Source organism: Chiloscyllium plagiosum, chromosome 19 (genome assembly GCF_004010195.1).
Source record: "Chiloscyllium plagiosum isolate BGI_BamShark_2017 chromosome 19, ASM401019v2, whole genome shotgun sequence".
NCBI classification, from domain to species: Eukaryota; Metazoa; Chordata; class Chondrichthyes; order Orectolobiformes; family Hemiscylliidae; genus Chiloscyllium; species Chiloscyllium plagiosum.
The window spans coordinates 23493261-23518523 of NC_057728.1; the positions used below are offsets into that span (position 1 = coordinate 23493261).

At 41.6% G+C, this 25263-nt stretch overlaps 1 protein-coding gene across 10 annotated transcripts in view; it reads right to left on the minus strand.

The window, feature by feature from the left end:
• Positions 1-5600: 5600 nt before the first annotated feature.
• The window catches only part of dcp1b (decapping mRNA 1B), a 108593-nt gene continuing 88930 nt past the window's right edge, over positions 5601-25263 (minus strand). For 8 of the 10 annotated variants that reach the window (XM_043709332.1, XM_043709337.1, XM_043709342.1 and 5 more), the window contains 2 exons: positions 21843-22106; positions 17734-21130 (listed from right to left, as the gene is read on the minus strand). In XM_043709332.1, the coding sequence (XP_043565267.1) occupies positions 21050-21130; positions 21843-22106 (345 nt within the window). In that variant the 3' untranslated portion in view covers positions 17734-21049. Of the gene's footprint in view, positions 7582-16160; positions 16878-17733; positions 21131-21842; positions 22107-25263 lie in introns of those variants that run through there. The other 2 variants (XM_043709334.1, XM_043709333.1) reach the window with 2 other exon arrangements.

The window sequence follows — 25263 nt, forward strand, 5'->3', positions numbered from 1 at the left end:
CTTCAAAATGGTTGGAGAGGACTATGCTTGCACATAGAGTCATAGAGTTGCACAGCACGGAAATAGTCATTTCAGTCCAATTTGTCCATGCTGACCAAATATGCTAAATTAATCTTGTCTCATTTGACAGCATTTGTCCCATATCCCTTCCTATTCATGTACCTGTCCAGATGCCTTTTAAATGTTGTAATTGTATCAGTCTCCATCCCTTCCTCTGGCAGCTCATTCCATACACACAGCACCATCTGCATGAAAAACTGCCTCTTAGGTCCCTTTTAAATCTTTCTCCTCTCACCTTAAATCTATGCCCTCTAGTTTTGGACTCCTCTACCCTGGGAAAAAAAAAACCTTGGTTATTCACCTTATCCATGCCCCTCATGATTTTGAAACCTCTATAAAGTCACTCTTCAGTCTCCGATACTCCAAGGAACATAGCCCCAGCCTATTCAGCCTCTCCACATAGTTCAAACTCTCCAACTGGAAACATCCTTGTAAATCTTTCCTAACTGTTTCAAGTTTAACAATATTTTTCCTATAACAGGGAGATCAGAAATGAATGCAGTATTCCAAAAGTGGCCTAACCAAAGCCGTGTACAGGTGCAACATGATATCTCAACTCCGATACTCAATGCACTGACCAATAAAGACAAGCATACCAAATACTTTCTTCACTACCCTGTCTACCTGCGACTCCATCTTCAAGGAACTATGAACCCGTATCCCAAGTTCTATTCATTCGGCAAAACACCCCAGGCCCTACCATTAAGTGCATAAATTCTGCCCTGATTTGCCTATCAAAATACAACAATTAAATTAAATTCCATCTGCCACTCCTCCATCTGATCAAGATTCCATTGTGCTCTGGGATAACCTTCTTCACTGTCCACTACACCTCCACTTTTGGCGTAATTTGCAAACTTAATCACACCTCCTATATTCACATCCAAATAATTTACATAATGGCAACACACTGGACCAAGCACCTATCCTTGTGGCACACTACTGGTCACAGGCTTCCAGTCCAAGAAACAACCCTCTACCACCACCCTCTGTCCCCAACCTTCAAACAATGTTTTATTCAGATGGCTAGCTGTCCCTGGATTCCAAATGATCCAACCATGCTAACCAGTCTACCATGCAGAACCTTGTTGAACACATAGGAATGCTGAAACCGTCATGTCTGGGCAGCGAGGTAAGCTTCGCTGTGCTGTGCTGCTCTGCCATGACCACCAAAGTGAATGTATTTTAAGATGTTCAAGCTTCTACCCTACTACTGCACATCTAATAGATTCTCTTCTTTTGTGCAGGCACCAATGGCACACACACACAAACTCTACTCTGAAGAGGCCTGTCCTTAACTACATCAGATCCTCCTCCACCTCTGGGGAAGAAAAGTGACAGATCCCTCAGATGATCAGACAAAGCTGTCTCCTCCACCAGCTCAAAGATTTGCAGCATGGTGATTTCTCTCTCTAGATTAGATTCGGCAGCATTTTATAGTAAGCATATTAGTGGCACATCACCATAATTGATTAACGAAGTAATGATCCAGGTCTGTGGCACTCGGAAGACAGGCACTTGCTCAGCCCCAGGTGGAAGATGACCCCATCGTGCCAGCTGGGAATAAATTATATGCATTCATCCTATCTATGCTCCTCATGATTTTCTACACTTCAATAAGGTCACCCTTCATTCTCCTATGTTTCAAGGAAAAAAGTCATATCCTGGCCAACCTCTCCCAATAACTCAGGTCTACTAGTCCTGGCAACATCCTCGTAAATCTTCCTGGCATCTTTCCAGGTTAACTATGTCTTTCCTATCACAAGAGGATCCATAACTGTACACAATACTCCAAGTGCGGCCTCACCAATGACTTCCACAACTGTAACATAACGTCCCAACTCCTATATCAATGCCTTGACCGATGAAAGCCAACGTGTTAAATGTCTTCTTCACCACCCTGTCTACCTGTGACGCTGCTTTTAAAGAACTATGTACTTGTACTACAGGTCCCTCTGTTCCACAACAATCCTCAGGACATTCCAAAGTGCAACACCTCACACTTAGCTGTATTTAATTGCATGTGCCAATCCTCAGCCCACTTTCTCCACCCGATCAAGATCCCTCTGTACTTTTGGTAACCTTCCTTGCTATCAACAATATCTCGTCATCTGCAAACTTATTAATCATTCCTTGTACATTCACATCCAGATAATTTATATAAATAACAAATAACAAAGGTCCCAGCACCATACCATGTAGCACACCACTAGTCACACCACAGAAACAACCTTCAATCATCACCCTCCGTTCCCTACCATCAAGCCAATTTTGAATCCAATTAGCTAGCTCTCCCTGGATCCCACGCCCACCTATATTTCATGACTAGCCTGCCGTGTGGGACCATATCAAAGGCCTTACTAAAGACCATAGGTGCAACATCCACTGCCCCACTCTCATCTATTTTCTTGGTTACCTCTTCAAAAACTTGAAAAGACTTGTCAGACATGACTTCCCATGCACAAATCCATGCTGACGATCCCTAATCAGACCTTGACTATCCAAATGTTGGTTGATCCTGTCCCTCAGTATCCTCTCCAACTTGCCTATCACTTCTGGTTTGTCTTTGCTATCTTAAAGCTTCTCTTCTTAGCTAAACTGATTCATCCAAGGTAAATCTCTTCTGCATCCCCTGCAGTGCAATCATACCCTTCCTGTACTGATGAACTAATGAAGGGTCATCGGACTCGAAACATTAACTTTGCTTTCTCCGAATAGATGCTGCCAACCAAAAAGAACTCCTGCTTTTGCTCTGTAATAGGTCCTTGCCTCCAGTCAAATTCCGCACTGATAGCCAACAGAAAGTGTATGATTATGTGATCATTCAAAAGTGCACACTTCTAGAAGGGCAAACATTTATACTACTTTTGTGATTAACAAGCCAGAGCACACACATTCAGTGATGATTGATGACTAATGCTCAATTACCATCCAGATTCAGCCTCAGCTCTCAGAGGTACACCCATCCCCTGTGGACCAAGGTAACAATGAAATATACTCTCAGCGCTAAAATTTGTTAGAACATAGATAGAACATAGAACATAGAACAATACAGCACAGAACAGGCCCTTCGGCCCACGATGTTGTGCCGAACTTCTAACCTAGATTAAGTACCCATCCATGTACCTATCCAAATGCCGCTTAAAGGTCACCAATGATTCCGACTCTACCACTCCCACGGGCAGCGCATTCCATGCCCCCACCACTCTCTGGGTAAAGAAGAGTCATCGGAGTCAGCCATTTTTCTTCCTTATATACAGATTGAGGTTTGGTTGAACATAGTACGCTATTCAGGTTGCATTCTCATGAGACTGTTCCAGTGTCCACCAGAGTACCCTTTTATTTAGCATATTTCTGTCAATCTCACAAGCTTTTAAGCTCCCCACTTTTCCATCCAGCCCTCTTACTTAATGGTCAATAGACCAGATTTTCTTCTTTGGCCCTTCATGTTCCTACGCATGACTGCTTTCCACTGACCACCCATATCCCTTCCTGCAGTCTCATGCCCTGTGTGCTGAAATTCTACTGTTATATTTGGAGTTGCCCCTTCATTTTAATTATTCCCTCTGCACTTCAGCAAATTACATTTCAACCCACACTTGAGTCTCCCACTTTCCCCAAACAATATGGCTTGCTGCCTGATAACCACATTTAATGCTCAAACTCCCAGAACTAATCATGAGGACAGCTACCTAAAGTGATATCTTTACAGCTGCCCAACTGTTATCCAAGGACTGTTGGACCTGACCTGCAGGACTGACTGTGATTTGGTCCCTGGACTGGAAGGACACAGATTCTAATTGCACCAACTGCTTGACTGACTGTAGCCAAACCCTTGGATTGAGATCAGCCAAGCCGCTGACTGACCATGGTCATCCTTCACTTTACTAAGGACTGCTACTCTTAGACTTTCAGACATGGCCATGTTTAAAACACACACAGTATATTTGTCATGTAAGCTGCTGGCATATGCCATAGGTGTGATATTGATGTAGTATGGTGCTGACAGCCTTCACTGTTAATGCTAGCATCCATGGAAAGCTGCCTGGCTTTCTCTCTGTGCTATGAGGCAAGGAAAGGCAGAGATGTCGGCAGACTGGAATTTCTTAACAAAGTGGCAAAGACTTTAAAGGCAAGCAAGATGGAGATGCTGTGAGAGTCCTAGTAAACATAAAGTGAGTGAGCACTAAGAAAGCAAGGTGAGAGACATGAAGTGCATCCTGTGTAGAAAGCTGTGTGCCCCTACTAGCAGGGTGATCTGGCAGCAGTATTGAAATGCAAGATGTCAGTGAGCTTCAAAGTCCAGTAGTGAAGATTAATTCAGTCTGAGTATGCCATAGTGATGTGGGAAGGTTTTTTTTTGCCAATGCCAACTGGAGGAAGTATGGAAGCAGTTGTTGCTAATGGAGCATGCAATGAGATACTGTTGAATGGACATAAAGATAGCAACGGGATCTTGATTAGATGGGCCAATGGGCTGAGAAGTGGTAGATGGAGTTTAATTTAGATAAATGCGAGGTGCTGCATTTTGGGAAAGCAAATCTTAGCAGGACTTATACACTTAATGGTAAAGTCCTAAGGAGTGCTGCTGAATAAAGAGACCTTACAGTGCAGGTTCATATATCCTTGAAAGTGGAGTCACAGGTAAATAGGATTGTGAAGAAGGCATTTGGTATGCTTTCTTTTATTGGTCAGAGTATTGAGTACAGGAGCTCATGTTGCGGCTGTACAGGACATTGTTTAGGCCACTGTTGGAATACTGCATGCAGTTCTGCTCTCTTTCCTATCAGAAAGATGTGAAACTTGAAAGGGTTCAGAAAAGATTTACAAGGATGTTGCCAGGGTTGGAGGATTTGAGCAATAGGGAAAGGTTGAATAGGCTGGGCTGTTTTCCCTGGAGCGTCGGAGGCTGAGGGATGACCTTATAGAGGTTTATAAAATCATGAGGGGCATGGGTAGGATAAATAGACAAAGTCTTTTTCCTGGGGTGAGGGAGTCCAGAACTAGAGGGCATAGGTTTAGGGTGAGAGGGGAAAGATATAAAAAAGACCTAAGGGGCAACTTTTTCACACAGAGGGTGGTATGTGTATGGAATGAGCTGCCAGAGGAAGTGATGAAGACTACTACTACTGCAACATTTAAAAGGTATCTGGATGGATATATGACTGGGAAGGCTTTGGAGGTATATGGGCCGGGTGCTGGCAGGTGGGACTAGTTTGGGTTGGGATATCTGGTCGGCATGGACAAGCTGGACCGAAAGGCCTGTTTCCATGCTGTACATCTCTATGACTATGACACTTTCGGCTAGATGAGAGTTGCATCTGTCAAGTAATCACTTTTAGTTCAGCAATGTGCAGCAATTAGTTTCTCAGTTATACATAGTAGAATCTCAATCTACATATAAATGAAGCAAGATTAGCTAAAGTGTATTCTCATGAGCATAGCATTCTCTCACATTTCTTGTCATTGACACTACCATTCAAGGGCTGGGAATATTCCAACCCATTGTATGGTGTGCCAATACTGAACTGATTGTTACCAGAACTCAATCTGGTCTGAATTGATTGTTACCAGAACTCAATCTGGTCTGGTTACATACATTAAATGAAAAACTTCAGATTCACAAAACAACTACGTTATTTGCACAGCTGATCTTTAGATAATGAAATGCTGTTGGGCAGAAAGGGAAATATAAAGATAAACCAGAATTCAACATTTAAACAAAAACATCATCATCGGCAGTTCTTTGCAGATGAGGATGACTCTCTTCCACATTTAGGGTGAGTCTGTAGGTGGCAGTACAGACTGATGCTGCTTCTGCAGGCTCTGTTACACTTGGGGCAGAAGGTGGTCATGGGAAAGATTAGGTGGCGTGTTAGTGTGGCAGCACTCTCCTTATGCTGACTTCCCCAACTTCCACTTGCCCTGACAGCAAGTCTCGAGGTTCTCGACACCTTGCAGCATGTTCCTCCTCCACTTTGGATGGTCTTGGGCCAGTGATTCTCAGGTGTCTGTGGGAATGCTGCACTTCGCCAATTAGGCCTTGAGGTTATCACTGAAGCGCTTTTTCTGTCAGCCTCGGGCTTGCCTGCTGTTTCAGAGCTGGAAGTAAAGCATCTGCTGGGGGAGTATTGTGTTAGTCTAACGGCGATGTGCCAGCCAATCCCAGTCAATCAAGTGTGGTCAGTGACTTGATGCTGGGAACGTTGGCCTGGTTGAGAATGCTGGAGTGGTGAGCCCTTTTTCCCAGCAGAATCGCAGGATCTTGCAGAGGCAGCATTAGTGATACTGCTCCAGTGTCTTGAGGTGTCTACAATCCACATCTTAGAGCCACATAGGAGAGCTGGAGCCACCACAGATCTATAAATCAGATGCTTGGTCTCAGATCTGATGTTGTTGTTCTTGTACACCCTTTTCTTTGGGTGACCAAAGGCTGCTCTAACATGCTTGTGGCGGAGCTGGATCTCTTCAGTATTAACTGCTTTGGCTGACAGGAAATTCCTGAGGTATTGGAAATCTGTAAGGTCTCCCCAAGGACATTGATAATCAGGGGCTCACTCCACAATGCCAGGCCAGATTGGTGGCGGACCTTCATTTTACGGATGTTCAGGGTGAGACCTGTGCTCTCATATGCCTTTGTAAACTGCTGACAATGGTTTGAAGTACATATTCAAGAGATTGCACATATGCAAGCATCATGTGTGTATTGCAGCTCAATGACACTGTTTGGGATGACTTTGGTTTTGGCTTGAAGGTGGCGGAGGTTGAACAATTTCATGCTGGTTCTGTAAATTAGTCCCACTCCAGCAGGGAGCTTGTCAGTGGTGAGGTGAAGCATTGCAATAAGTTAGGGTGATGTCAGGGTGATGAGGCAGTCCTGCTTGACACTTGTCCAAATAGGGAATGGGTTGGTGGTGGAGCCATTTGTTATTACCATGACTACCATGTCGTCACGGGGCAGGCACTGAAGGATGGTGACAAACTTCATGGTGCAGCCAAAGCCGAGAAGGATGTTTCCTGATTGATGGTATCAAAGAGGGAAACAAGATCCCTCTTTGCAAGATCCAAGAGGGCCACATACAGATGTAGGTTCTTTTCTCTGCATTTGTCCAGCAGTTGTTGCGCAGTGAAAATCATGTCCATTGTGCCCCTTCATGGCTGGAAGCCACACTGTAACTCCGGGAAGAATTCCTTAATCCCAGGGAGGAGGCAGTTGAGGAGACCTTGGCGATGACTTTTCCCAATGATGAACAGCAGGGAGATTCCTCTGTAGTTACCACAGTTGATTTATTCTCTTTTTTGAAAATGCTCATGACTACAGCATCTCCAAGGATGCTCTCCTCCTTCCAGATAAGACAGACAAAGGTGTGTGGCTGCAGCAGGAGCTCTTTGCCTCCTGACTTCAATGCCTCAGCAGGGATACCATCTGCTCTAAAAAGCCTCATTGTTCTTTAGCTGGTGGATGGCCTTCTTTACTTTGTGCAGGCCTGGGATGTTGCGAAGCTCATGGCACATGGCATGCTGTGGGAACAAAAACAGTTTGGTACTGCCATTAGATAAAGAGATATGCTTTGAATTCTTTTCAATCATTCATAGGATGTGGGCAATGTTAGCTGGGACAAAGTTTGTTGTCTATCCATAATTATCCTTGAGAAGGTGGTGCCTTCTTGAACTGTTGCATTTCATTTGGTGTAGGGTACACCTACAATGCGTTAGAGATCAAATTCTAGGTTTTTGACCCAGTAATACTGAAGTAATGGTGACACATTTCCAAGTCAGAGTGGTGAGTGGTAGCGATGCATCTGTTGCCTTTGTCCTTCTATATAATGGTGGTCACATGCTTGGAAGGTATAGTCTGAGGAGCTTTGGTGAATTTCTAGATAGTACATACTGTTGCTATTGAGCATTGGGATTGGAGGGAGTGAATGTTTGTGGATGTAGTACCAACCAAACTGGTTGCTTTGACCTGAATGGTGTCAGGCTTCTTGAGTGCTTTTGCAGTTGCATTCACCGTGGCAATAGGAGAGCATTCCATCACACCAGAGTTGATGGTGAACTGATTTCAGTTAGCCAGGAGGTGAAAATCTTGCTGGATCCCTAACATGAGACCTGCCTTTGTAGTCCAGTATTGATATGGCAGTCCAGTTCAATTTCTGGTCAATGGTAACCCCTAGGATGTTGTTAATGGGGGATTCAGTGATGATGGAGTTATTGAATGTCAAGGGGAAATGGTTAGATCTTCTCTTGTTAGACATGGTCACTGGTTGGCATTTGCGTTGTCAGCCTAAGCCTGGATATTGTCCAGGCCTTACTGATTTAGGACTGATTCAGCATTTGAGGAGTTGTGAACATTGTGCAATCATCATTGAACATGCTTCTGACCTTATGCTGAAAGGAAAGCTATTGATGAAATGGCAGGGGTTAGGAGACTGCATTGATGAATCCCAAGAAGGTGTCACCATCCTGACTTGGAAATATATTGTTTTTCCTTCAGAGTCACGGAGTTAAACTTTTCAAAGTCCCTCCCAAACAGCATGTAGGTCTACCTCCATGATATGGACTGCAGTGGGTCAAGAAGATAGCCCACCATCACATTCTCAAAGACAACTAAGGATTAGCAATAAATACTGTCCCAGCCAGCTGGGCCTACATCTTATGAATAAAACTAAAATCTGGAGCTGAGATGACTAACCTCCAACAACTACAACCATCTTCCTTTGTGCTAGGTATGACTCCATACAATGAAGAGCTTTCCCTGGGATTCGCAATGACTCTAATTTTGCTCGGACTACTTGATTCCCCATGCAGTCAAATGCAGCCTTGACGTCAAGGGCAGTCATTCTCATTTAACCTTGAGAATTCAGATCTTTTGTGTTGAGGTGGTGAAAAAACCTGACAGAAGCCAAACTGAGCATCAATGAGCAGATTATTGTAAAGTACTGCTTGAGAGAACTATTGATGGCAACTTCCAAACTGCACTGATAATCAAGTTGATTAATAGTGCACAAATTGGCTAGGTTATATTTGTTCTGTTTTAGATGTACAGGGCATACCTGTGCTAGTTTGTAAACTGACATGTAGGTGAGTGTTGTATTTATACTGTAATAGCCTGACAGGGGTATTGTACATTCTGAAGCATCTGACTTCAGTACTATTGCGAGAATTTTATCAAGTCTCAAAGCCTTTTCAGTATTTTGCAACTCCAGTTGTTTCTTGGTACCATGTGGAATTCTTCAAATTGTCTGAAAACTAACATCTATGATATTGGGGACTTCTGGAGGAGGGAAAGAGAGAGAGAGATGGATTGTCCAAGCAGCACTTCTGCCTGAAAATTTCAAAAATGCTCCCACTTTTGCACTGATGGGTAGGGCTTCCCTCAGCATTGAGGATTGAGATATTTTTCCACGTATGGAGTCAGCTATTACAAGGGGGCATAGCTTTAAATTAAGGGGGGGTAGGTATAGGACAAATGTTAGGGGTAGGTTCTTTACTCAGCGAGTCGTGAGTTCATGGAATGCCCTGCCAGTAGCAGTGGTGGACTCTCCCTCATTATGGGCATTTAAGCGGGCATTGGATAGGCATATGGAGGATAGTGGGCTAGTGTAGGTTAGGTGGGCTTGGATCGGCGCAACATCGAGGGCCGAAGGGCCTGTACTGCGCTGTATTCTTCTATGTTCTACGTTCTATATTGTAGAACCACCTCCTCCTCCCGTGAATTGTTCAATTGTCCACCAGCATTTATGACTATACATGGCAGGACTGAAGAAATTAGATCTGATCATTTGATTTGAATTTGCATAGCAGTATAGTTTGCTGTTTTGATATTTGACGTGCAATTAGCCTGGCTTTATGGCTTCATGACCTTGACACCTCATTTTAAAGTATGCCTTTCTGCACTCTGCATTGAACAAGAGTTAATCCCTTTCTTTTAATAATCATTCACAGAATGAGGGCATTATTGGCTAGGCTAGCATTTACTGCCCATCCCTAATTGAATAAAGTTAAAAATCACACAACACCAGGTTATAGTCCAACAGGTTTAATTAGAGGCACTAGCTTTCGGAGCGCTGCTCCTTCATCAGGTGGTTGTGGAGTACACAGCTGTAAGACAGAATTTATAGCAAAAGTTTACAGTGTGATGTAACTGAAATTATACACTGAAAAATACTTTGATTGTTTGTTAAGCCTCTCATCTGTTAGAGGAACCATGTTAGTTTCACTTCATATGTAAATCGCAATTTTCTTTTTAAAAGTTACATTCTCAGGTGAACTTTATTTGGGCTGTCATCAATTGTTAATGTGCTGAAGGTGTTAGCCCCTGTATGCTGTGGTCTGTGCCATTATGTTTAAACTGATTCTAATCTATAAAATGAATTAACAGAATCTTACATGGATTCATGCAGTTTTTGAGCTAAGTACAATGTAACTCTGCAAGTACAAATTCACCCCACAAATGTATATATGTGTGTGTGCGGGCCTGTGTGTGGGTGGGGTAGGAGGTTGTGAGCTTCTGTGAGAGAGAGTGTATATGTGTGTGTGTGTTTGTGTATGTGAGTGTAGAGGGGTCTGAGTCTGTGAGGTGTGTGTGTGTGTGTGTGTGTGTGTGTGTGTGTGTAGTGCAATGGGGTCACCTGGAGTGTGACATGAACCCAAGGTCCTGGTTGAGGCCATTCCTATGGGTACCGAACTTAGCTATCAGCCTCTACTCGGCCACTTTTCACTGCTGTCTGTCCCGAAGTCCGCCTTGAAGGATGGTCACCCGAAATTCCGAGGTCAAATATTTTGGACCGCTAAAGTGCTCTCCAACTGGGAAGGAACATTCCTGGCTGTTGATTGGTGAAACCGAGCAGAGGCTACAACAACGGATGAATGGGCACCGCACAACAATGTACCATGCCTCAGGGCATCCTTGCCTGCAGCTTATGAGATAGACAATGTTGGTTGAGTTGCATGAGTACCCACCACGTACATGGTGGGAGGTGTCCCCACACGTAATGGTGTTATCCACGTCCGCACTCTGACACGTCTTGCAGTGCCTATCGTGACAGGGTTATATGGAGTTGTCTTGCAAGCTGGGCAGTTTGCTACAAACGATGATCTGTTTGAGGTTGGTGGTTGTTTAAAGGCGAGCAGTAGAGGTGTGGGGAAGGTCTTAGCGAGTTGCTCATCCTCATTGATGATGTGTTGCAGGCCGCAAAGAACATGGCGCAGTTTTTCAGCTCCTGGGAAGTACTGGACAACGAAGGGCACACTCACACATGAACCCTCTCACAGACTTAGACCCCTTTACACTCACATATAGACTCTCACAGACACTTACAACAACCACCCCCCCACCACCCAGACACACGCACACATACATTTGTGGGGTGAATTTGTACTTGCAGAGTTACATTGTACTGTGCTCAAAAACTGCACAAATCCAGATAAGATTCTGTTAAATCATTTTTTTTAAGATTAGAATCAGTCTAAACATTATGGCACAGACACCAGCACACAGGAGCTAACACCTTTATCTGAGCTGACACCAATTGTTAAAGTTCACCTGACAATATAACTTCTAAAAAAACGTTTTGCGATTTACATATGAAAGAAGTGAAACTAACATGGTCATTCTAACAGATGAGAGACTTAACAAACAATCAAGATATTTTTCAATGTATAATTTCAGTTACATCACACTGTAAATTTTTGCTATAAATTCTGTGTCTTACAGCTGTGTACTCCACAACCAACTGATGAAGGTGCAGCGCTCCGAAAGCTAATCCCTCCAATAAAACCTGTTGGACTAGAACCTGATATTGAGAGATTTTTTAAACTTTGTACACCTCAGTCCAACACTGGCAATTCCAAATCATGACTAATTGAATAAAAAACAAAAAGTCAACTACATTTCTGTGGGTCTGGAGTAGGCCAGACCAGTGACTTCAACCAGGCCAACATCAAGAATGTGCGACCAAGATACCACCATGTCTCAGTAAAAACAATGACTGCAGATGCTGGAAACCAGATTCTGGATTAGTGGTGCTGGAAATGCAGCATCTGAGGAGCAGTAAAATCGACGTTTCGGGCAAAAGCCCTTCATCAGGAATAAAGGCAGAGAGCCTGAAGGGTGAAGAGATAAGCTAGAGAAAGTAGCATAGAGTACAATAGGTGAGTGGGGGAGGGGATGAAGATGATAGGTCAGGGTGAAGGGTGAAGTGGATAGGTGGAAAAGAAGATAGGCAAGTCGGACAAGTCATGGGGACAGTGCTGAGCTGGAAGTTTGGAACTAGGGCGAGGTGGGGGAAGGGGAAATGAGGAAACTGTTGAAGTCCATATTGATGCCCTGGGGTTGAAGTTTTCCGAGGCGGAAGATGAGGCGTTCTTCCTCCAGGCGCCTGGTGGTGAGGGAGCGGCGGTGAAGGAGGCCCAGGACCTCCATGTCCTCGGCAGAGTGGGAGGGGGAGTTGAAATGTTGGGCCACAGGGCGGTGTGGTTGATTGGTGCGGGTGTCCTGGAGATGTTCCCTAAAAAGCTCTGCTAAGAGGCGTCCAGTCTCCACAATGTCGAGGAGACCGCATCGGGAACAATGGATACAATAAATGATATTAGTGGATGTACAGGTAAAACTTTGATGGATGTGGAAGGCTCCTTTAGGGCCTTGGATGGAGGTGAGGGAGGAGGTGTGGGCGCACGTTTTGCAGTTCCTGCGGTGGCAAGGGAAGGTCCAACATGTCTACTGAGCCACCAGAGGCCAAAACGCCATGGACCATTGCTACACAACCAAAGACACCTACTGTTCCATCCCATGCCCACATTGTGCTCCTTGTCCTGGCTTAAAAGCAGGAGGTTCCAGTACAGAAAATTGTACAGTACTGGTCTGAGGTAACTGATGAACACCTACATGACTGCTTGGAGTTGGTGGAATGGGCAAAATTCACGAATTCCACTTTCAAACTAAATGAGTATGCCACTGCCATAACAGACTTCATTAGTAAGTATGTAGAGGACACACATGCCAAAGAAGCTAATCCCAGTGTTCCCCAATCAGAAGCCATGGATGTACCATAAGATCCACTCCCCATTGAAGTATAGACCTGACGCATTCAAGTCACGATCTTTACAATGCCATCAAGGACACCAAGAAAAATACCAGATTAAACTAGAGTCCCACACTAACCACATGAACACACATCGATTGTGGCAAGGCTGACATAACGAGCAATAAAGCCAAGTTGAGTAGAATCACTCAAAACAATGCATCCATGTCCGATGAGTTCAATGCATTCTGTGCTCATTTTGAACAGAAGGTCAGTGAAATGATACCACCTGCCTTGACAGCCTCGGGTGCACCTGTATCCACAGTCACCACTGCAGATGTCAGATTAGTCTGGATGAGAGCAAACCCATGGAAAGCAATTGGCCCAGATGGAGTCCCATCTGTGCACTCAGATCCTGCGTGGACCCAGCTGATGAGAGTATTTGCAGACATCTTTAACCTCTCCTTACTCTGATCTGAGGTTCTCACCTGCTTCAAGACGACCACCATCAGAACTGTGCCAAAGAAACATCAGGCAACATGCCTAAATGACTACCACCTAATGGCTATGACTTGCATCATTATGAAGTCCTTTGAAAGGTCAGTAATAATACACATCAACTCTGGTCTCCTACATTGCTTTGATCCACTATCGGTGTCCCACAAGACTGTGTACTCAGCACCTTCCTATCCTTCTTATATAGCCACGATTGTGTGGCCAAATCCAGCTCTAACTCCATTTACAAACTTGCTGATGACACCACCACAGGCTCAGATCTCAAACAGCAGATTATAAGAAAGAGATAGAGAGCTCAGTTGTATGGTGTAAGACAATAATCTCTCCTTCAACATCAGCAAAACTAAGCAGCTGGTCACAGCCTCCTGTCTGTATCCTTGGTGTTATGGAAATGGCGGGCGAGAGCTTCATGTTCCTATGAGTAAATATCACCAATAATCTTTCCTGGTGCATCCACGTCAGCGCTATAATCAAAATCTCTACTTCTCAGAAAGCTAAAGGAAATTTGACATACCCACTTTTACAGATGCACAACAGGAAGCCTTCCATTCAGATGCATCACACCTTGGTCTGCCCAAGACTGTAATAATTGTGAACAGAGCCCAATCCATCACAAAAACCAGCCTTCCTTCCATAGACTTCACTTACATTTCCTGCTGCTTCGAAAAACAGCCAACATAATCAAAGGCCCCTCCCACCTCGGTTATACTCTCTTCCATCAGGCAGAAGATACAAGAGTTTGAAAAGCATTAAGAATCGCTGTTGTCAGACTTATAAATGGAATTCTCATATATTAGAGTTGATCTTTCTCTGCATCCTCTCTGTAGCTGTAACACTATATTCTGAATTGTGTTCTATTTCCCTGATGTACTTATGTAAGGTACTATTTGTTTGGTTAGCACGCAAAATAATGTTTTTCACTGTATCTCGGTACATGACAATAACAAATCAGTTCAAAAGCCATACAAGGATGGCAGATTCCTCCATAAAGGAAATTAGTGAACCATGCATTCATTGTCATCACTGGACTTTTAATTCTAGATTTTTGATGTAATGGTGGAGTGGGGATATACCAGATTATGTAGTTACAGATTGTAGTTGAGTACACCTCTGCAGCTGGGCATCTGGATGCTCAGTCTTTACTCATTAGATCTGTTCAAAGTCTATCCCTCTTAGCACATGGTAGTGGCACACAGCATGATGTAAGGTATTATCGATATTAAGTGGGACCTTGGCTCCACATGAACTGTGCGATGGTCACGCTTACTCATACAGTCCTTGACAGACGCATCTGTGGCAGGCAGACTGGTGACGGTGAGGTTAAGTATGTTTTTCCCTCTTGGACATTCCCAGACTACCTGTTGCAAACAGTCCAGCAGCTACACCTGTAGAAATCCATCAGACTATCATGCTGCTTGGTGAGAGACATTCGTCACCAAGGGATTGACCATCAATTATCACTACCTATTTAACCGGATGCCATGAGACCTCATGGGGTCTGAAGTCAATGCTGAGGACTTCAAGAGAAATCCCCTCCCAACTGAACACCACTGTGCTGCTGCTTCTGTTGGATCTGTCCTGCCAGAGGTCATATCCACAGATGGTGATTATTTTGTTGGAAAAGTGTATTAATGGAATAATTCTATAAACATGTCTATAGCAGAATTCTGGATTAGTGGTGCTGGAAGAGCACAGCAGTTCAGGCAACATCCAAGGAGCTTCGAAATCGACGTTTCGGGCAAAAGTCCTTCATCAGGAATAAAGGCAGTGAGCCTGAAGCATGGAGAGATAAGCTAGAGGAGGGTGGGGGTGGGGAGAAAGTAGCATAGAGTACAATGGGTGAGTGGGGGAGGGGATGAAGGTGATAGGTCAGGGAGGAGAGGGTGGAGTGGATAGTTGGAAAAGGAGATGGCCAGGTAGGACAAGTCCGGACAAGTCATGGGGACAGTGCTGAGCTGGAAGTTTCCATCCTGATTTTGACAGTAGACCCCAGGTGTTGACAAAGAGGACTTTGTGGGGTGGACTAAACTGCATTTGCTATTGTTATTTCTAGTGCCTAGGTTGACCCCCAGTGATCCATTCAGTTCTATTCCTTTGATAAGAATTTGATTTTCACAATTTGATACAATGACATGGCTTTTGAGGTCATTTCAGAGAGCAGTCAAGAGTTAACCATGTTGCTACAAGCCAGACCAGGATAGGACGGTAACTTTTTATACTTCAAGAATATTAGTGAAATAAGTAAGCTAAGCAGAAAAACATAGACTGAGGAAAGCAAAAACGTGCTTAGGGTTTTCGTGCTCTATCTCTTTAGAATTGCTATGTGTGACCTAAAAGCTCAGCAAATTTTAAAATGTTTTCTTTTGCTAAGAACCTATTTTAATATGTTATGACACAGAGACAGACAGCCAAATCAACTCATCCTCCTTATACCTATACAACAAAATTAAAATACTCAATGACTCTCAAAACTGCCCCAGTAGCTTCAACCCGTCTTTTAAATAACCAATACCAGACTTTGTGAAGAACTAGTACCAGACACCAAGTTTATAGCATGAAAAGAAATTAACAATTTATTAATAATACAGTAGCTTTAGTAGAGCAAGTTAATTAATAAGGTAATTCAGTTAATGTCTATAATCACAATCTTCTTTGATTCTAGCCCCCACTTTCATGAAGACAGACACAGTTAAGGGATGGATTAAAAGAAAAATGAGAGACATGTAATCAGCCAGTTCACTCATGCAGACTCCGCAATCAGTAATATTTCAGGCACATAGGATCTTACCTTGCTTTGTTTTTGAAGACACTGGTTAATGCAAACAGCTTCTTCCAGTAGGCTCCAAGGAATAGTCACTTCATTCTGAAAACTGAGATTGTACTCTTCAAACATTAAGGTGATAATAAGAGGATAATGAGGGTGCAATTAAATTTCTGTTCTGTAGCTTTGGCAGCCACAATCCTTCTGACAAAAATAGACGGTTCAAAACTGCTGCAAAAAAATGGCTTTCTCTTCTTTTCCTCCCCAAAATTTTCTTTGTTGGACTGATTGAGACCTCACAGGGTGTTACGGTGCCAGTTAACATCCAAGCATCTGCCACCTGTTTTTGTACAATGTATCTATGGATCAAAATATCTACAAGTGCTTTGAACAACAAGCAAACTGTAAATTAACCATCAGTCCTGGCCTCAAAACAATATCAAATTGCTTGTTCTTTTCTTCTAAAAAAAACTGCTGTTCATAGTCCAGAAGTCACCATTAGCTCTCAGTTCACAGGTCTAAATCAAAAATGATAAAATTAGAGAAAAATAAGTAAGGGTTCTCACAATAGTTTGAGGGATTTTTGGGGATTTCTGCAGAGGTGCAAGCTTCTATATGATCCCATGGCTAATAGTGTTACATCATTATGGTTCATTTAAAATGTCACGTTAATTTGGCAGATGCGCAATTTGTTTTTGGTTACTGATGCAATGGTAGGGCTTAAGACTTGTGAGGGTGGTTTCGAATTCATTTTTGCGTAGATGTATAAAGACGAATAACTTGTGAGGCCATCAATGACTTGGTGTACAAAATTCTGGCTTTAAAACATGTCTGCTTAATGCTTCTAAGTCACAATTTGGAGTTTGATCTCTCAGAATCTTATGTATGCTTTTTAGGGTGAATGATCTGTATCAACATGATTGTTTATGATAAACAACTGCTTTGCCCTTGAGAAACGATTTGGAAACATCATAAGGTTGGCTTTTGACTTATCCAGAATCTTGCTGAATTTGAAGTCCTTTTCAATTTTCTGCTAAATTTATGCCTACAATGGGAGCTCTGATAATTGGACAGAAAACTTGGTCATCCCATCTCAGCCATTTGCCTTGGTTACATTCCACAGTAATCAGGCAAATAATTAACTGCTTTTGGGTCTGCTGACCCTTCATCATGCTTAAAAAACATTAATCTATTTTTCCTAATCAACCCATTCTGAGATTAAAAAATCACAACACTAGGTTGTAGTCCAACAGGTTTAATTGAAAGTACACTAGCTTTCAGAGCGCTGCTCCTTCATTAGGTGGTTGAAGAAGCGGCGCTCTGAAAGCTAGTGTGTTTCCAATTAAACATGTTGGACTATAACCTGGTGTGTGAGATTTTTAACTTTGTACACCCGAGTCCAATACTGGCATCTCCAAATCATTCAGAGATATTATTACACACCTCTCAAGCAGGTATGTAACCCAAGGCTCCCAGTCCAGAGGTAGGGACACACTGCCACTAAACCACAAGAGGTCCTCTGCTGTCCCTTGAAAGGATAGTTACTCATTCCCAGCAGCTGCTGGTCAATTAGAATACTATTAACTTAGCAATTACATCAAGACCACTGGGAATGGGGCCTACTGTTAGGTCTGTACTAGGAAGATGATGATGCCATTTCAGGATGCTAAGCAGGATCTGAGAGATCTGGAATCAGCTAGCAGGCCCTGGCAAAGTTGTGCTGGTAGCTAGTGCCTTCTGGGAGCCTCTCCACAGGCCATAAGTGACTTGAAGTGGAGATCTTCCACCGAGAGAGACCACCATTGTTCACCAAGTAGTCTCTCATTTACTAATAACTATTGTGGAAAGAGACATTTAATTGGTCACTTAAGTGACATAATTGGTCTCTGGACAGTAGGACTGCCTCTACACTGACAAAATGGAATGGTGGTGGGAAAACTGAACCCTTCACCTTCCCTCAATTTACATAGTCTATAGAGACAGAGAAACAGAACTAATATTCAGAACGCTGAATCAAGGTCCCAATTCTGAAACACTTTCACTCCAGTTACTATCACATCTGCTGAGTGTTTCCAGCATTTTCCTTTTCTACATTGGCATATATCATTGTCAAACTCTACAAATCCATTGGTCCTCAGCACTGACTTGTTCCACCACATATGTGATGCAGAATATTGCATGATGGCCAATTTGGAACAGCCAAATTAATGAGATCAGTAACACCGGATTTTGGAAAGACATCTTTTATGTCTCTCTATTTTCTTCTTGGTCACTTGGGATACACAGAGCAGCTGCTCATGACAGGCAAGTCTGGAAGCATGGTACAAAGGGAGCATGTAACAATAACAAGCTTTACCAATATGCGTTTTTAAAAAAACATTGGTCATGACCATCACAGACTGTGAATTGGCTTTTCTGTTTTGCAGAGTGCTGGAAGACTTTTTGTTTGGATTGTCTGGAGAGCAGAAATAGAAATTGAATGATGGTGAAGGCTCAAAAGGCCTACTCCTGCACATATTTTCTAAGTTTCTATGGCTGCTAGGTTAAGGTATGGGTCCTTCATCTCAACCTACAAGGACCATTATGCCCCATGCAAAGTTATATCACCCCAAACATCCCCATGGTCTCTCATGCCACCATGCCAATGAATTTCCTCAAACATTATCACCATTCCTAACACTGACCCTCTTACCAAGAGGTGACATTCTGTGCCGACTCACTCACTATAAACTGTTACATGAATGGTTGTTTTGAACATATTCGCAAAATCTTTTTAAAGGTATTAATTCGTAACTTCATTATAAAAAAGTTCTTTCCACTGCAAGGTAATATTTGTCAATTGTCCAATCCCTTTAAATTCTAACACCTGAAACTACAAAGCACTGAAAACTAACATTGTGAAATGGAGCAAACAGTCAAGGCTGTCAAAACAAACGGGGGTACAACTGTTTCAATAATCCAGTTGTTTCAATAATCCAGTTGTGATGAATGAAAAATGAGGCTCGACTGAGAGCTGAGACAAATACTCTAGGTATGAGTATCGCACTTCTTTCTTAATACGTCAAGTTAGACTCCTTCTGAACCTTTCACAACCAACCCACACAAGCCTGCTGACTGGCAGAATACAGGACAAGTCATGAGAACTTCTACATTCCTCCATTTTATCTTAAAATTGAAGACAACGTCCCAAAATATAATCTGACAAATTTCATATTTGTAACAGCTAAATTTATTGTAAACATAGACAGAACAATGAGTGGGCACATGCAGGAAAGCAGCTTCCTGGCCAACCCACTTCACTAGCTCCTGCTGCCCATTCACCGGTGGCCAGTTGAGTCAGTTATGATAAGATGGATCAACTCAGTCCTACCCCACATTTAGTCTGATTGGTTAGAGAACCAACCATTTGCCTTCAGTCCTGTTCTCTTTTACTACTGATCTGGAGCTGCTGTCAATTAGCCAGGCCCTAAATTTGAGGTGATTGGCAGGAGCAGCATTTACAAATTCTGGGAGCAGCCAGAGCCTAATCGGAAACATTAGCATTCTCCACTCTCATTATCTGCTGTTTGTCGCTTCTTTCAACTGCTGCAAACACCAAAGTCCCCAGGATACTCCATGCACACATCACAGATCTGGCTGCAGGTAGAATGGTTTCTTAGACGTATAGATCCTAATTGGTTAATATATCTCATCAATTTCAAAGAAATTCGATAGCTTCAACTTTAACAGTAATTTTCTAACAGATGAACATGGAACTATTTACTGGAACTGTTACTGATTTACTCTCAAATTTATTCCTACAATTATGAAATGTAAATGCAATCCAGCGGCCATTTCAGAAACAGAGTTTCTGTCAATCCCTGTCTGAAAATGGGGAAGTGAGAGAGAGGTTCTGTTAACATTAGGATTTTTAAAAATAGACATTTTACTAGACACTTGGGAGACAAAACTCTCTATCTACGTTCCTCTTACTCCCACCATTCCTATACCTTCCCAGCCCTCTCATCAGCCTGATGAGATGAGCACACGTGTAAAGCAGACACTTTATGACTATGACCTGTCACACAGCATCCTAGAAGCATCTGTGCAGAGTCAATTTGGCATTTTGGATAAGCAATCCTATTTGTAACAAAGTTTCCTTCCAGATCAATTCAAGTTAGGCTTCATTTTAAACAAAGTAAGCGATGCCCACATGAAGACCGATACAAAGAATTCATATGGCACAATCTGAAGTAGTGGGAAAGAAAACAAGGTAGTTATGTATTTTTTTTTTGTCAGGCAAATAAAAGTGAGTTTTGCTTTACCAATATTCATTTTTGTACATGGGCAACAAGTTGTTGGTGATTCAAATAACAGACTAGTATTGAGTTTTTATTTTGCTGAATCAATGGAAAAATACAATACTAATATCTCATGAAACAGAAGTGGTCTTCAGATAAAATTATTTTTCAGATATTGCAACTCCTTTTTAAAATGATCATAATTTTAAAACAGTTTAAAAGGTAGCCTGAGCAGCAGTAAAAGTTATCCAGTGTGAAAGGTAATTCTTTAAGCTGTTCTACTCAAAGCAAGCATAATTTTCAAAGCAAAAATACTCTTACAAAATAAGAACAAAATAATTATTTTAGTAGTATGAACCATCGACTATTTTCACTAAATTAGATCTACTTATACATCTTGCATCATACTTTCAAGTTTTCTTCTCTGCTGAGGTGTTTGATTGGCTTGTGAGATAAGCTTCATAAATGGCATTCACAAAGTTGGGATCATTCTGAAATTCAAAGTAACAAAAATTGAAAATTTAGAGAATATTCAGAAGTGAATGTTTAAACATAAGAAAAAAAACAAAATACTTCATTAGGACTACAACACAATCAGGAAATAATACCTAACCAAATAAACATTTTTTTAAAAATCCTAATTGGTTAATATATCTTGTCAATTTCAAAGAAATTCTATTGCTTCAACTTTAACAGTAAGTTTCTAACAGATGAACATGGAAATATTTACTGGAACTGTTACTGATTTACTGTCAAATCTATTCTTACAATTATGAAATGGAAACACGGTATTAATCTTCGCTCTTTATCTTTCAAAAGTTAAAATTACCACCAATGAATTTACTTGAAAACTGCACCTGTGACTAAATAATATATTAATACAAACACACAAAGTTGAATTCTGTTTTCTGAATAACGTACTTTGAATCTGAACACATGGATATGATTTTGAATTTTTTTTTTAAATCCAAGTTACTGGACCAGTGTAGGCTCAGTTGATATTTTAATTACTTTTAGATTTAGAAAGGCTGTTTACTTTATACATTGATATTAAATTTGGACTTAAAAGCAGCAGAGAAAAGAATTGTTACAAGCTCTCTGTACAGTGACAAAAGCAATATATATTTTTAACAATGCAATACATGCAGTGACCAGTACAATTCTTCTTCCAGAAAGCCAGAAATTGACTGATAAAAATTATACCTGCAAAAGATATAAAAGAGTTTCCTGTAACTGATTCTTGGTAAGCGCATGTGGTTTTTTATTAGTCAGCTCTGCCATCTGTGCAGATGAATGCAAACCACTGTGTAACTGTTTAGGAGTCATAATGGTATCTGTCTGTGATAAAAGTATGGGACTTGCTTCTACTCTCATCATTGGCTTTCCCACTGAAGACTGGGTGAACACTGTGGGCGACATCAACAGAGATGGTATAACTGTAGCTGGAATGCGCTGTGGGGAGATTGCCTATCAAGAAAGAAAACAAGCAGTTAAGAAATACACCAATATAAAATTTTAAATGAAAACAACAATTTCAATTCAGCTTTTCTAATAATTTACCACTTTGTCTCATATAGTCTTTTTGAAAATAACTTCATTTGTTGCCTTAAGGGCTTCTTCTTATCTCATTGGTTAAAACAACAGTACACGTTTTCAATTTCAGGACTGGGGGACCAGCGAGGTTTGAGAAGATTTGTAGCTCAGGTTGAGGTTCTGGATGTAGGTTTGCTCACTGAGCTAGAAGGTTCACTTTCAAATGTTTCATTACCATGCTAGATGACATCTTCAGTGAGCCTCCGGATGAAGCATTGCTGATGAGTCCTGCTTTCTATTTATATGTTTGGATTTATTTTAGGTTGGTGATGTCATTTCCTGTACTTTTCTCAGGAGTTGTAAATGGGGTCCAATTCAATGTGTTTGATGATAGACTTCCGGTTGGAATGCCATACATCACCAGAGGAAATGACATCACCAACCCAAAAAACCCAAACATAAAAATAGAAAGCAGGAATCATCAGCAGTGCTTCGTCCAGAGGCTCACTGAAGAGGTTACCTAGTATGGTGACAAAACGTCTGAAAATGAACCTTCCAGCTCAGTGAGCAAACCTACATCTATTGGGAGATGAGATTACAAGAGTAGGGCAGAAGGGTGATAACTGAAGAATTGCACGCAGTGATATTCAGAATAGAAATAGGGAGATAAAGGTGGTCCAATGCTTAGCTGAAGATTGCACAGGAATGAATGGATCAGATTGCCAGGATATCAGGATCAACCTTTTCCTGTTACGTTCACTACCCTTTTCAGTGTCATCAGCAAATTTTATGATTGTGCTCTCTATAACAAAATACAGATCATCCATATATACAAGTGGCGAAAATTAACTTGTGTTCTACAGAGAAAAACATCAATGAGAAAATTCAAAAGATATGAAGATTTGTCTGCAATTAGGTAAGAACTAGGAGCAAGAGTAGGCAATTTAACCCCTTGTCCTACTATTTGATACAATCATGGCTGATCTCAGTTCCATTTTGCTGCCTGCTTTCTGTAACCTTTCAACCCATTACTAATTGAGTAAATGTAAGGAGGAAGCAAATTTTTAATGTGTCCACATTCACCACTCTTTGGTAGTGAATTATGAAGATTCACAAACCTTTGAGAGAATTCATTTTTGCTCATGTTGGTTTTAAATCTACTATCCATTATCTTAAAAGCATGACCTGTTCTGGATTGCTCCACAAAACACCTTTACTTTTTCTACTTTGTCAATCCCCTTTAAACATCTTACATACCTCAACTTCTCTCATTCTTCTCAACTCCAGAGAACACAGATCGAAACTGCTCAATTATTCTTTGTAAGACAATGCCCTCATTGTTGAAATAAATCTAGTGAACCTCCTCTGAACTATCTCTAATACAACTCCCCAAGGAAGGGGGCTAATACTCCAGACACTGTCTTACTAATGCCTTGCACACAGGAATTGCATCGATGGTGACATTGGTTAAAGTACACCTTTGGGATTCCTACTGACTGCCTGAAACGAATGAGGAGTGCTTAAAATATTCAAATAGGGGCCTTGGATTTGCATGAAAAATACTTAAGAAACTGCTGCTTATTCCAAACACACAAGGATCAAACATTTAAGAAATGAGCCTGATCACCATCTGGTTGCAGGTTCTTTCACTCAATCTTCACTCCGTCAGTTAGTTAAAACTTATGCTTGAGGTCTTGCAGGTCTTTGATGCATTCCTCATTGATACTGTCAGCATATTGCACATGTTTTTTGTTGGATTGTGTTTTATTATGGCCTCTGGCTATATTTTTGGAACTACATTCCTTGTACAGGCCTTTTTTGCCACATAACTTAGAAAAGGCTTGTAACGCAAGGCAGCTTTGAGACAGGTATAGCACATACCTCACTTCCCACATGGCTTGCTTACTTTATTGTCCTGCAAACTGCACCAATACTGAACATGCTTATATACTTTGTTGTCTGGCTACAATTACTTCATATTGTCTACCATCTTTAAAATGACACGTCAATGTCATGACCTTCCTATTACTTGAAGAGATCTTTCTTGAAAGCTTTGATAGGTGTTGAAGCTATAACCAGCTTCATTATCTGCTCAACATCTGAAAAATCAGTCCTCAGCCTTGTCATGGCACCTACTGATAAACTGATTAAATAGATTCTTGTGACGGTTGCCTATAACACATCATCTCTACAGGATCTCTCCATTTCTCCAAGATGAGCCTTAAGTGTTGACTCAGTGCAATCCTTTGTTTTCTAACAGCTATCTTTATTTTCATCACTTCCTTGTCTGGGTCTGAAATGGATAAATCTAAAAAACATAACTCCATCCTTTGTGTAATCAGCCTGAATTGAGAAGGGACATCTGGTCTTCCAATATATACTAGTGAATTTGATATTCATCTTTCTGATGCTCAGTCTTTAATAAATAATTGATTCTAGGATATATACAGTAGTCTTGCTGCTTTAAGATTACAATGGTGTGTCGGTCCAGAAATGCAACTGATTTAAAAAACAATTCTACCATGTGCTGTTTTTGGCTGCAGCTTATCTTAACTATCTCAGACTACAAAATGTATTTACAGATAACTATTAATGCAACTTGCTTCTCGCATGCTTATGTTGGAGTATATATGGCAGTTAGTCATGTGATTTTATCTGGTCCTTGCCTCATTAGCACATCCAGCTCTTAAAGCAATAATTCAATCATGACTAGGTTGCCTGTACAGGCAGTTTCCGGGTCATGACCAGGTTAAATTCCAGAGTCTGTGCACAAGTCAATTTGCATGCGAGTTGGAACACAATGCAGAATAATATGAAGCAGCCATTCCCAAGTACAGAAAATGTTCATTGGTCAGATGTTTAAATTACCCCCATGAATGGAACTGCATACGTAAGCATGAGCTTTTTTAAAATCATGATCCAGTGTATTGTTACAATTGTCCAGTGGATAAATATTGACCAGAACATAAAATACTCATCTTCTCTCCTTTGAGAGAGTGCCTGAGATATTTAAACATCGACCAGTGCAGGAAAACAGGGCCTTTGTTTAACATCTCATTCAAAAATCTAATGCTCCAACAGTGCAGCACTC